At 46.5% G+C, this 14554-nt stretch overlaps 1 protein-coding gene across 1 annotated transcript in view; it reads left to right on the top strand.

Moving 5' to 3' along the window:
- STRC (stereocilin) overlaps nt 1-14554 on the top strand; it is a 378265-nt gene that overhangs the window by 110273 nt on the left and 253438 nt on the right. The window contains exon 8 of the mRNA XM_085646154.1: nt 1539-1654. Coding sequence (XP_085502280.1) covers nt 1539-1654 — 116 coding nt within the window. The remainder of the gene's footprint in view (nt 1-1538; nt 1655-14554) is intronic.

The following is a 14554-nucleotide window of genomic DNA, read 5'->3' as shown; positions in this document are numbered from 1 at the left end:
AGTATTTTTTTTTTGTGTTCTTGAAACATTTATGAGCATTGTGTGTATATGTTCTGCTATAATGATTTCTGAATATGTAAACATAGGAGATGCTTCATGATCACTAGTAGTGGACCTTTCATTGGGGTTGCACTTAAGTGATCACTTTGCCTGGCGGGTACATTGCTTCAGTGCATCAAATTGTATTATTCTGGTCTTCATTAATTCTGCAGCTTGGGTAGAGGCCCAGCACCTGCTTGGCATGTGTGCTGGCTATTGTGAGAGGCCTGCATGATCCAATGTGAGCATTTTGTGTAACTGAGCATGCACAACATGTCTACCTGCTCCCCATTCATCATCAATGTTGATCCACATGAGTACCTCTTGACCTGGAGATTCAAGGACTTCCGAGTGGGCTGATACCACCTAATTCCTAATTGGGACAGAGGCTTATATCCCCATATACTGTATCCCACTTTCCCTAACACTGAGACCTTAATCATTTCATTTGTAGGTTGCTGGAGATTTGCCACTGTGAATCTCTGCCCTATAGCTTCTTTGTGGTGTTTACAATCAGATGCATCTTTAGAGTTGAGATATGCAAACTGTACCAAAGTAACAGAGATTTGAAGAAGGGTTTTCATCCATTTTACAGTGCTGTGTTTGTGATCTGTTTGTGAGTGGGAACGATATTTGTTTGCAAATATTGCTTGAATAATTCCATCATTGCAGTAATTGTACTGGTATTGTGGTTCGGTTTCTTGTTTTCAGAAGTGTTCTAGTGTTCACATGCATTTAGTGATCCCAAATTAGTTATAGGGATTATCACCATAGGCCTTGGTTTTGTCATTATACTGTGTTGCATTACTGTTCTAGTATGTATTTTGTTTGGTTTGAGTTTTACCATTTCATCACCATCTCTACTGTACCTATATTTCTATATTTTAGGATGCAATTAAAGTGTTGTTTTTATACAAGCTCATAACCATGTCTAGACATTTACATATTATCTGCACCTGTGATAACTGTTTGTACAGTACCTCGTCTCAATCCTATTACATCTCCCTTGAACTACGCCTCAATTGCTCGTCCATATCCAGAAAAAAGAGTCAATTACACTTTATTTATTTGGACAATTATATAGTGCTTCAAAGAATGTATACTTCCAGTTGGGAGAAATGTGGCCATAGTCTCTTCTTGCTGAATCTATCACTTAACATAGGTTTAAGGGATTTAGATGAATATTTGCCAGTCACAATTCATTCACAGCTATCTTGTATGTCAAATTGAAATGTTCCAAGTAAATTTGATAGATGCTGCTCTACTTCAGAGTCTAATCTGGCACACTCACTGTCTAGTTTGCTTTTGGAAAGGGTCCAGAACACCTTTTCATTTGAGTTGATATGAAATAGGGCCTACATTTCTTAGCATGCATGTATTATTAACTAACAAAAAATGTTTTCATTTCACAAGAGCCTCTGTGGATACAATGCATCTGAACAAACCTCTGATATTATTTTGCGTTGCCATTTATGTATCATTTGTGTTTTTTTAACCAGATCGGATCACTGGCAGATGGGTGGGAAGACGCTAGACTGGGCCTGGTCCAGGGCCGCTATGTAGCAGAAAGCCTCATGAACAGGAGCAGTGATACCAGGGAGGAGAAAGTTAGCAGGTGAGCACAGTGAGAAAAGCAAGCCATTCTTCTCCCTGCATGGAAAGGTAGAGTACAAGACCTCCTTCTTTTCAGAATCTTCATCACATGTCTGCTGCTTCCACAGACGGGGTTAGCAGTTTAGGATCATTGTTATAGCCATCGCAAACTGGACCATGCCCGTACCCATTCCGATAATTGACCTGACTGGCTGCTCATAGTAACAACTGAACATTACAGAATTTTGAGATGCCATTTAACAACTGCAAGTGCAACAGCTAGAGGGCAAACTCTTCTTTTAGATGCACAAGCTGGCTCTATAAAACATGCTTTATTGTTCTGTTTCGGTACATATTGTTTGATCCTATAAGGTAGGGCACACTGAGTGTAGATCAGGGGGTTGTTCAAAATCGTTTTCAGGGCTTTCGTCTGTAGTTTCTTTTTTCAGTCTGTCATTTAAGGTCAAGGATTAACCTTTTTCCTGCTTCGGGTCTCCATTTAAGGTGCTGTGCACGTACTTTAGCAAAGACCATAATAGTTAATAGTTCCATGCCTCTAGCATTCCTTTGCAAAGTGTTCCCAAAAGCTTTTTGTATGTTTTGTTAAGAAAAATAGCTGTACATCAAATAGTGACAGGGGAAGCAGGTGAAGGGGTTGAGGTTTAATCCAAAGTCTTTGCTGGTTGCAAAACACATGCCTGACTCAGTTGGCCACAATGTTTACCAGCCCCTTCAGATGCTAGGTGTTTTAACCAGCCTGGTATCATGTCTTGTAGAATTCACATTCAACCATCCTAGTTACGACCTAACCCAAGGCGAAAGCAGCAGAAAACACACACTCATGCAGGCACAGAGACACACATTCAGACTCTCTCTCTCTCACCTCTTAACTTTTCCTGCTTTCACATGGTCACAGATAGTCACAGAATGCAACACGGCGAAGCAGATTGGGAGGAACGTTTACATTTGTTAATCTGCTCCAAATTCTGTATACCAAGTCAACTAAGAAAAACATTTTGTCCTAAATATTATTTACAAACATATCACCCCATTGGAGGGAACAATACAAAATCTACCCCAATAGAACAATATTGTTGTAATCCAAGGGCGGCTGGTGCCATTTGAAAGTGGTGAGGCGTAAAATGATTGGCATACTGCACTGTTGTGAGCGAGTGTAGCGAGCGAGCCCGAACCACCATAAAGGGGGTTCGGGGGTGTTCTCCCCATAGAAAGTTTTGAAAAAAGAGAAGAAAAATGGTGCATTTTTATGCAAATTTGAGAAAGCAGGAAGGTTAATAAAGCAATTGTGAAAGTGCAGTTATTACATTAATAAAGAGATGTCATATAACATAGGTAGCTGCTTATTCAGTATAACCACAGAGCTTCATAACAGACTTCGAGATACAATGCATTTCTGAGTACCTCACTCACAGATGTTTTTTATTTAACAAACAACTAAACTGGTTGCAAAGTAGCAGCATTTAACATTGTGTACTTCTTTTAAATGAAATCAGCACGTCTCTCTTTAAGAGCAGCAAACTTGTCAATAACTTTAATGTTAAAGTCCGGGATTTTTTGAACTAGCTTGCGCTCTACAGAGAGCATTGCCAAAGCATTGAGTCGTTCCTCAAGCATGGTGTTCGCCAGGAATGTCTTAATCCTCTTTAAGGCTGAAAAACATCGTTCAGACTCGGATGTTGTCATAGGAGTGGTAATGACAATTTTTAGTAAAGTCACTGTCTCTGTAAGTGACTTTTCCATATGAAGTTTATGTATTAAAACCAGCAAAGTAAAGGCTCGTGTGGCCTTCCGGTACACAGGCATTGCGTACAGTACAGTCAACTCAGTTCTCAGCTGTTCTTTTTTGAGCATAGGATAAGCTTCCACAGCCTCATTCACAGCACGCTCCGGGAAGGATTCATCATATTTTGCAAACTCTTCAGTTTGCAATAATGTGGCACTCACCAAATGTTTAGTGAAAGAAAAACGTTCTTGTGCCTGCACAATTACAATGTCACATATCTCCTTTGTAATTCGGACCGGAGTGGTGATGTTTTTCCTGCGGTTTGAAAAAGTAGAATGCTCTGGCAGTTTGCTGTCTAAATTGTCAACCCCATCTCTCACTTTGCGTATGCTTTGTACAAACATAGTGGTACATACTTGCACTTTGACAGTATCTATCTCTCGTGCTTGTAACTGATGGTTTAACAGGTCGACAGCAACCATTATATCATGAAATAAAAACAGTAAGAACTGAAACTCTCTGTCTTGTAGTGTTCTAGCAAAACCACAGGCTTCAGTCTGACTTTTGTAATCAAACTCATTATTGGCTTCTATGGCGGCAAAACATTTCTCAAGGTCCTCCCTATGTTCATAGATTAGGTTGACTGTACGGATGTTAAAGTTCCAACTAGTTGAGGATCCCCTTGGAACTCTTTTGTCCACAATCTCATGAAGTGCTTCCGTTCTTTTGGGGAACGTGAGAAGAATGCTGCCATGCCTCCTACATCCGGAAAGAAAATTTGTGTCTCGGTGATCTTTGATACTGCCTGTTGCATAATAAGATTAAGTTGGTGGGCGTAACAGTGCACATAATGAGCATTAGGGTACACATCTCAAATTATTTTCTGTACTCCACTAAGGCTTCCACTCATTACGGACGCACCATCATAGCTTTGTGCGATAAGTTTTTGTTTTTGAGGCAGCTTTGGGAAAATTAACTTCAGTTGACACAGTATAGCTACAGTAATGGTTTCTTCACTAGAGTCTCTTAAATGTGTGAATCCATAGAACCTCTCCACAACTTCTCTGTCATTGTCAAGGTACCGAAACACTAATACGGACTGTGTTTTAGTGGCCACATCAGTGATGTCATCGGCCTGAATAGCCACAAAGTCTGTGTTTTGCAACTCTTGCACAATATGGCTTCTGATAATTTGGAGCATACACTCAAGGAGTTCATTTTGTATCGTTTTAGAGGTGCCCTTAAAGACTGTAGCACTTGTTAAATGTGTTTCCAATTCCTTGTCTATGCTTGCCATTAAATCCACTAGGCCTCTGAAGATCCCAGGTTTTGAGGAACTTTCTGATTCACCATGGCCTCGCAATGCCAGTTCGAAAGCACCACAAAAACGAATGCAATCAATTATTTTGGGTTAAATCTGTCTGTTCCTATCAACGGCTTCATTGTGTTTCTGTATTGTTTTGCGGTATGCATCGTTTATCTGCTGCTAAATCGGTGCATCTTCCCTCAACATTCCCAGTCCCGTCAGGGTTTCCATAGGCTTTCTTGTGTATGCATGCTTCTTTATTTTTTCTGACAAATGCTTCAAGTCTGTTATCCCTTGCTTTGTCCAAGAAAACTCACCACCAAACAGCAAGCAGGGGAAGCAGAACAGAGAATTTCTTAAAGGGCACCCTGTAAGCCAATCAGCTTTTTTTGTGTACCAGGCGTTTGAGAATGTACGTTTGGACATTTTTCCTTTGTCTTGGGAAGATTTCTGTAGGTTTATGTCAGGCTGATGAGGTCCTAATTGCTTTAAATGTAGTTTCTCTTCAAGTGGCCGTGCCTGGAATGAGCTTGTAATAAACTCTTGTACTGTATTCATGATGCCGATGCTGACCGTACCAATATATATTAAAGAAACCTGTCAATAATCAAAGTACAACGTATAAGGTGCGGTGCAAAAATATCAAATTTCAGTATAAATACATATATCTTGTGCAGTACCGCAATAAATCTCCAACAGGTCCCCTTTGCACAAAATGACTGCTAAAAATACAGCCTTACTGCCTGCTGCCTCTCTGTGCCATAGTGGTTGCTGGAGGCACTGAAACAGACACTGCTTGAAAGCCTTGAGAGTGACCACATACATAGCCCTAACTTCCATGTAAAAAAATTATAGCATCAGTTTCCTTACCTTTAACACTGGTGTTTGCTGGGTTGTAGCCGGGGTGAAAGAGCAGCAAAGGAGGTTGGGGCCTCTTGTTCTTGGCCGAAAAATTTGCCAAAAAATTTGGTAATGTTTCATGTTTTCAGGCTTTACCAGGTGCTGAAAATAAAAAGATAACAATATAATTAAGACTGTGGGGAAAAAGCATAATGCTCCAATTTTTTCTTGCAGTTTGCATGCAGCTCTTAGATGACAGTTAATAGCTCACTGTTGTATGTTAGGATTTTAACTTACAAATTGCAAGTAACAAAATGATCTCTCTGACAAAAGCACTGACTCACTGACCTATTTACATCATGTGCATTTTGTGATCTGCATCAGGTACATGTCCTTTGCAGCAGGCACATTAACCTTCTGCGCTACCTTTCCATGAGTCAAAACTTCAACTAGACAAATCTCTCTCTAGGAAGAACATTAACCATCAGCGTTATCATAACATTTTTATTGTCTCTCGTTAGGAGGCCACTTGCTAAAGCGCTTTGCTTCCCTCAGCCCCACACTGCTCATCGCCACATGGCATCTCTCGCTAACATCACCCAGATCCAAAGAAGCTACATCATCTCCTATACCAATGAAACTTTGCTCATACTTTCCCTCTCTGACAAAACGTCCAGCATCCGGACCACCCTCACTGTCTGCATGTCTGAAGTCACCAACTAGATGAAGGCCAACTGTCTGAAACTCAACACAGACAAAACTTAAGCGATACTCTCCAGCAAGGGCACCATAATATGGAACTCGACCTGGTGGTCAGCAGATCTCGGACCCACACCTTGCCCAACCAGCCAAGAACCTAGTAAAAGTGCGGACAACCAAATTGGAATAACCTGCCAAGTCAACTCAGTCACATCCTTCTGTTTCTACACCCTTTAAGATCCTCAGAAAAATCTTTAAGTGGTCCTGATCAACACATGCAGAACTTCACCCAGGCCCACATCTCCAACAGGTTAGACTACGGCAATGTACTCTTTGTCAGCACCACCGGCCACTGACTAGAAGACTCCAGACCATATAAAACGTGGCAGCCAGACGCACACTCATCCTCCTCCCTCCTCCTCCCACACACAAATATCCCCTCACAACTCAGAGACCTCCATTGGCTCACTGTTCATAAACACGCACTCCTACCTTAGGAGCTACATCAAATTTCACAAATATACCAGAAATGTCTGCTTGGCCAGCCTCCTACTTGCACATGGAAAGCCAGAGGTGGAGGAGGTCGCACTTTCTCCTAAGTCTATCCTAAAGTCTGTAAAAAACATCAACCTAAAAGAGAACGAGTGTGCGGAAAGGAACGTGTGAGAGTAACGGAGCTGACCTAATGCCCATTGCTTATATCATTACAAAACGAAAGCAGAATGGTTTAAAAAGACCACGTTTGTGAATACAGAGCCGCAGTATGCATTTTGTTTACCAGCGCACCCAACAAGCAGGTATTTCAGTACCTCCAGGAATAGTGTGCTTTCCCTCCCAGGGAAAACATGGTTGTTCAAAGAGTGAGGAGGCAACAAAAGTAGGGCTTCACTGGCAAACACTGTAATGTGGCACTAATGTGTTTAGGTGTGAATAAATCAATCTGGCCACCTTGCTTTAGTTAGTTAGTTATTTTTCATATTTTGAATGTTTTATTTCTCTCTACCCTGAGGCTGCACTTAGAAATTGAAAAATGTCAGAAAACGACTACGTTTCCAGCAAGTGTTTCTCTTTTTTGGATCCATTTCACAAGGGAACAAATAAACGAAAGGAGGAAAGAGAAGGTAATACCTGTTTCTTGAAGTCTCGGTTTTTACTACATGAGGAGGAGCAAGACCCCTCTCTGTCTTGCTCCTCCTCATGTAGAGCGATCGAGGAGGCAACAAAAGTAGGGCTTCACGTTCACTGGCAAACACGTGAGGGAGTCGAGTCGGCCTGCTGCGCTGCGAGCCTCAGCCTGGATGTCACCACGACAGCCAGTGGCAGAGTCCCGAAATGGCCAATCACTGCACTGTGGGGGGGTGGGAGGCTGCATATTTCCCTAGCCCGCTGACGGATCCTGCCCTTTGATGAAGGCATGGGTATGACGAATCTCCACCTCTACTACTTGGCTACCAGACTCCTCGTCATCCATGATTGGTTCACTAGGAGGTGGTGTGACCCGGCCTATCGGACTGAACTTAGAACCATGGACTTCCCGCAAATCCAGGCCTACTTATATGGGGCTCCCATTACACAGGCGATCCCACCAATCACCAGAGCGGTCCTAGTGGTCTGGCACTCCGCTCTACGATACACACACTGGGACAAGCCACTCACTACTCACTCAACATACATTTCTGTGGCATGGCACATGGCTGCGAGAGGCATCGACCCTTGCAGGCTTTCGGCAGTGGGATCATGTAGGGATCTTGCTCCTTGGGGATGTCTGGGTGGACGATCACGTCAGGGCCTTCCCCGATCTACAGCAGCGTTATTCCCTTCACACCTCCCAATTTTATAAGTATTTACAACTCCGCCACGCCCTCACCGTGCATATCACCAGGTACGTCGCTGCCCGAGTTTAGCCTGTTGGAAGCACAGGTTATGATGGGAAATCTGGGAAGAGGAGGGGTGTCATGGATATATCGCTTCCTAGTGAACAACGGCCCCACTAACCTGGACTCGCTGCGGACCCAGTGGGAGGAATGGTTGGGCCCCCTAGAAGAAGCAGACTGGCGCAACGCCCTTATGGCTCCCAAAACCCTTACGATCTCTTCTAAACTCCGTCTCATTCAACTTTACTATCTCCACATGGCCTACCTCACTCCTTTGCGCCTACATAAGGAGGGACTGCACCCCTCTCTGGACTGCACATGATGTGGCCAAGCTACGGCTGATTTTTTTCACATGGTCTGGTTGTGTCCGGGCCTTGCCCTGTTCTGGTCGGGAGTGGAATCTGAGCTTACGCAGACTCTGGGTTGGCAGGTTCCCCACAACCCCCTGTGCCTTCACCTGGGGGTGTTTGATGGATTGGACAGCTCTAGAGCCGACAAGCACTTTCTGGGCATGGCGGTTGCTGTGGCCAAGCGAGATATTGCGGCAGCCTGGGCTCAGGCCAAACCCCCTACCCTGCGAAAGTGGCGCCGAGGGGTGGACTGGTGCGTGGTATCCTTGGGTATCCATGACTTCACCCATGTCTCCACGAAGGCGTCCACCTGGCCTTGCTCAACCCCCTCGGGGAAACCTATTAGGTATAAGTTGTTTCGCTGTGATTAGTTTTCGCCATCCTCTGCTCGACGGTGCAACTCTGAGGTGTGATTCTGCAGGCAGGCTACCTGGGTCTTCAGCTGTCCCAGCTCATCCTCAACCGTGGAGAGGTGGGACTCCGCCTCCGAGATCCTCACCGTGGTGTTATGAAGGTCTTGGCGGATAAGTGCTATGTCCACCCGGACCTCGCCGATCTTGCTCTCCACCGAGGACTGGAAGGTGCCGATAGCCTGCGGGATGGTCGAGAGGTCACCCCTGGAGTGGGAGGAGCCTCCAGATGCTCCTTCGCTGAGTTCCGCTCGGCAGTGGTATACTGGTCTATTTTAGTTTACGTCTGTGGAGCGGGCGTCTTCGGGGCATGGTCTCTACCCATCTCAGCCAGGGACGTGGGAACCTGGATGTCCGGTCGGCAGGGAGGGTACAGGCTCACAGGGCATACGGTCCCCTGTTGGAGAGGCCCAGTGCCCGAGCCGTCGATACTCAGGCCCGGACTCCGAACCCCCCTGGACCACCAGTGCCGGGGCCCAGGCTAAAGCAAGTCTGGACACCCTGCCTCCGCCGCTCGAAATGGCAGCCGATCCAAGAAGATTGATGCCCCACCCAGCCTGGGAGGGCGCTACCAAGCCAAAGGAAGGAGGGGAGGATGGCGGTGGGGCCCTTCGCCTCGGGCCCCTCGCTGCTCGATGGATGTGGCTGGTTCTGCCTCCACTGGCGGGTCACCTGCGAAACTGGGAGCGTCACCCAGGTCAGGGCTCCAGGGCCGGTAGGCACAAGTTCAGGCGAACGGGGTCCGCAGGACCCAATCAGGGCCTTCCAGGAGCAGCGCCGAGATGATTAACTGGTGTGGAGGGGCCCAGTGTTGAGGACCCCATGCCGCTAGATGGGTGCGGCAGGTATTACTTCCTCCGTCGAAGGTGGTGGGAGCGCTGCAGGAGTCGGAGTCCCCAAACAGCCACGCGGGCCCTAATGGCAGAGGCCCACAGTGATTTGCAGGGCGCTGCAGGGCCCAGGGCTGAGGAGAGGGAGCAGTGGAGGGGGCCCACACCCAGGATCCCACACCGCTCCATAAGTGCAGCAGATTCCACTACAATCGGGCCGTAAAGCCAGCAGTGCAGATCTGGGCATCCAGACCCCGCAAGCCCAGGCCAGGATCGCAGTGGTGGGCAACAGAGGGCACCTCCAGGCTCAGGGAAAAGGTGGAGCCGCAAGTCCAGGCCACAATCCCTCAGGGACAATACTGTAGAGTAGGAGGGGCAGGGGTGTATGGATGATGCTGTGGGCCCCTCCACGCACCCCCACACAGGCAAGCAGGCACCCACTTCTGCTCCGGTCTGTCAACCATAGCTCGAAGATCAGGCGATATCTCAAAGGCAGGAGACCAGTCGCAGGTGGGGCGGCCGGCCACTGGCAGCGTCCATCTGAGCCAATCGTTGCAGGTAGGCCCCAACCATACACCGTGGGGGCACAGGCAATGGATCGTGGGAGGCACTGCGACCTCGCAAAGGATTAAGGACCCACCGGCCGCAATCCAGGCAGGGAGGCCACATCCAGGGCACCGGGCAGGTCAGACAGGCAGGCACCGGCGCCATCAGCAGACCTGGGGCTCCAAAGAGGCCCCGTGGGATTCAGCTGTACCCCGGGTTGCCGGTAGGAGGCCGCAGGATGCACGTCCGCCTCAAGGTGGGGTGGGAGTTCGAAGAAGAATACGGCTGCGGCAGCGGTCCAGCCAAAGTCAAGTATCGGGCCCAGGCCGCCCAGCAGGCCGTCTCAGCAGCTGCGCCAAGCTCAGGCCACCAGGAGTGCCCCAGAGACCTTCCGCCCTGGGCCCCAAAGCCAACGGATTCAGACCCAGCAGCTGGGTGGGGGTCTCTAAGGACACAGGCACAGGTCCAGGCGTGGCCAAAGGGATGCAGGCTCCGGGACCCCGCCGCTCGAATTAGTGGACGATCCTCCGGCTGTCGTGAGCCTCAGCAGGGGTCTCCAACTCCGGTGCCGCAAGCCAAACCACTGGTGCCGGAGGGCACGGCCGGATGGGGGAAGGAAGGTTGCTCCCCAGATCCGATGCGGGACCACTCGGCACCCAGTCTCCACGATGTTGAGGACTCAACAGGGGAACAGGAGTGCAGTGCCGGGATTTCTGCCCCCAGCCGATTGATGCCGTGCTGCCAGGTGTTGTTGGAGAAAAGAGCCTCAGGGCATAGTCGTTGCCATCTTAGGCACAGGCACGCCAAAGGCCGGAGCAGAGATCCCCCTCCGTGTGCAGGTAAAATAGCATCTGACACCTCGTCGTGTAGCGCTGACTGAAGTGGAGGCTGCAATGGTAGAGCAGAGCGCTGTAGAAGGGCTGATGATGATGCATCGTGGCGCGGATGACGGAGGGGTCCAGAGCACTCTTAGAGTGCGACCGCCATCTTGATGCGCCAAGCCCACGCCCCGCAGGTTATCCCTTCCTAAAACCAAATCCAAGTGGTATGTGTGAATGTTTTGTGACCAAAATGCGGTCGCAAAACATTTGCAGTAGCCACCAACTCTGAGTTGGTGGTAACCCATTTGTTAAATGCGAAGAGGTCCCCAAGGGACCCTTTGTGAATGTTGGTGAAATTTTTTTTTCAGAGCAGGCAGGACTCCCAAGGACCACTGCCACTGAAGAAAACTTTTCATTTTTATTTTTGAAACACATCCCATTTTCCTTTAAGGAAAACGGGCTGTATTTAAAAAAAAAAAGATTGCTTTATTGAAGAAGCAATTACAGACATGTGCCATCCCCCCTGTGCTTGTATCGGCTCCGGGAACCCTATACCCTGGGGCATGATACTTCACAGTGTCCAATGGAGACCGCCCCCTAGGCCATTGTTGGTCCTGCCTGGGAGAGTGTGGGTAGGCCCTGCCCAGACTCTACGGGAATACCTTGCCCGCACACCTCCATGCAGGGTACTCAACTTTGCTCTCGCCCATCAGGAGCAGTATAAAATGCTGCTGTTGTCCAGGCAGGATCAAAGAGAAAGTGCCAGCTCCTGCCACTACACAGTATGGTACTGGATGGAGAGACAGCTGGAGTCTTGAGGGTCTTGGGGGCCTTTGTACTTCCTCTGCGACTTCCAACAGCCTCTCCAGTGTGGGTGACCCGAGTGGGTACCAAGGCACCCACCAAAAACTTTAAAAAAGCCAGCTTCAGCAAGAGAAGCTGGCTGGGGCTTGGTGGGTCCCTCAACAGCCTCAACTAAAAATAGAGTTGTGGGTGTCCAGGGTGGGCAGCCGGGCACCCACTTAATAGAAAAGTGGTGCTACCTCTGCGGTCCCCAACTAATAATACCCACGTGGGTGTCCCAGGTGGGCACCGGGACTCCCAGAACAATATTTCTTTTGTGAAAAAGTCAATAGTAAGTGGGCTGCCGGGGTTAATAGTTTATTATTCACTGCTCCATCAAGGAGCTCCCTATGATGCTATTTACATGTTTTCTTTTAGCTTGGAGATGTCCCTAGAAGGGGCAGGGGCACAACCAAGCATGTCTTTAATGTTGTGAGGGGTTGAAGGGAGCACATCAGCCCCCAGCCACATTAAGAAATCCATGACCCCAGGAGAACTTACCATATGTTTTTTAACTCACTCCAAGCTGGAGGTCTATGCTTTTCAGCTGGATTGCAAGGCCATCTTGAACTTGTTTTTATGGTTGCATTTTGTGGTGTGAAAAATGGTAAAAGAAAGACTCAGAGACATGAAGGTTTTATTAAAAACAATTTTAAAAAAAAGATCTTGGAGTCTTTCTTGAATATTTTCCAGCCCCCAAAATGCAATCATAAAAACTATGCTGAAAGAAAGTCTCACAGACATGTTGATATTTTTGGATTAAAACTTTATGAAATATTTTTATAATAATCACTGTTATAAACATTACATTGAGTGAATTATTAAAATATACATTTGATTAAAAAAAATTGGATTGCTATGCTTAGCCCTTGATAAAGTCAATAGGGCCACTTTTTATATTTTGTTGTTGTGATTCTCTGACAAACTCGATAAGTCAACCTGAGTGCGGGCCGGACCTGCAAAACCAACCACAGGCTGTGCACGGCAGAAGGCCAGAATGTTGTGTGCTCGCATGAGGGACCGTGCTTTTAGGGGTTTAACTCGCAGGAGGGTTGGGTGTAGGGCCTGGCTACAGGACAGGCCCTGCTCCCTACCCCACGCCGGGCACAGGTAAAGGTCGTGCGCGTTGTGGGGTTGCTGCGAGGGGTCAGATACAGGGCCTGGTTGTAGGACAGACCCTTTAGTCAAGCCTATGCTGTACTTGGCTGAAAGCCATGCACTTCTTGAGGGTGGATAAATTATGGTAAAACAATATTACTTTACGGTAAAACAAGCTCTAAAAATTCACAGAAAAAAACGTAGGTGAAAGTGAAGTTACAGTGGAGTGAAAATTTCAGTGACACAAGTTATAGTTATTTCTATTAATTATAGCTCGTGCCATAAAGTAACTATAACTTGAGCCCTTGCCATGCGCTGGTAATTACCCTACATATTAAATCACTCATGACCTGATCTATGAAATCATTGATAGAGTGACTGCAAAATCTGAAATGACATAATTGATGACAAGGCTGTACATGTCAGGGTGCAAGTTATAGATACTTTAGGGCACAAGTTATAGGAGCAGGGTTGGGTCTGTCTTGGCGGATCTGGGTTTGTAATTCGAGATCATGGAAGGTTTTCCCTGTCTCGGTAGGTCTCTTAATTATTTAAATTACGCGTAGCTGGAACTCTACGCTCTTCAGCTGAATGGCAAACGCCCTATTTTAGCTGTTTTTATGTTTGCATTTCATGGGCTGAAAATGTTAAAAGAAAGTCGCAGAGACATGTTGTTTTCTTTGGGTTTTTTTAAATTCAATCATATAAACTATGTAAAAAGAAAGATTTGCACAGACACGTTAATAATTTTTTCATTAAAACTTCATCAAACCTTTTTATAATTAATAAACATTCCATTGTATGAATTACATGATATGTATTTAATTTAATAATTTGGTGATTTTTGGACAAAGATGTTAGGTTGTATTTATATGAATTTATATGCTCGCCCTTCAATAAACCCAATAGGCCCACTTTTTATATTTTGGTGTTGTGACTCTTTGACAAAGTAGGTCTACCTGTGTGCGGCCTGGATGTGCAGAACTGCATGCTGGCCATTTTCGGAGGCCGTGTGCTGCATGAGATAGCTTGCTTGTAGGGGGATGAGCACAGTGCTTAGCTGCAGGAAAGGCCCGGATCCCAATACCATGTCGTGCTCGGTCAAAGTCCATATGTGACGTGGGGTTGCTTACCTGCATTGGGATGGGACATTGTTCCTGGATCCAGGCCAGGTTCTGTGGCCAAACCCACTCTGTAAACAGATGAATGCCATGCGTGGTTTGGGGTTGGCAGATGTACGGTAATTAAGTATTACTTTACATTAAAAACAAACTCTAGAACTTCCTTGAAAAACCTAAGGTGAAAGGGACGTAATAGTTAGGTGAACATTTCACTGCCAACTTAATGTTTTAAACTAAAAAAAACACTGAAATTCACCAGTTATTGTTATCTCTAGTAAGTAGAGCTTGTGCCCTAAAGTTACTGTAACTCGCATCCTCGCCATGTACTGCTAATTACCCCACATATTACATCATTCATGACATGATCTGTTAAATCATTGATAGTGACTTCAACACATGAATCATCTTGCAGAATCTCAGCTAGTCCCTCAATTGCTCAA

Source organism: Triturus cristatus, chromosome 3_1, assembly GCF_964204655.1.
Source record: "Triturus cristatus chromosome 3_1, aTriCri1.1, whole genome shotgun sequence".
Lineage (NCBI taxonomy): Eukaryota > Metazoa > Chordata > Amphibia > Caudata > Salamandridae > Triturus > Triturus cristatus.
This window is presented reverse-complemented; position numbering and strand designations above follow the sequence as displayed.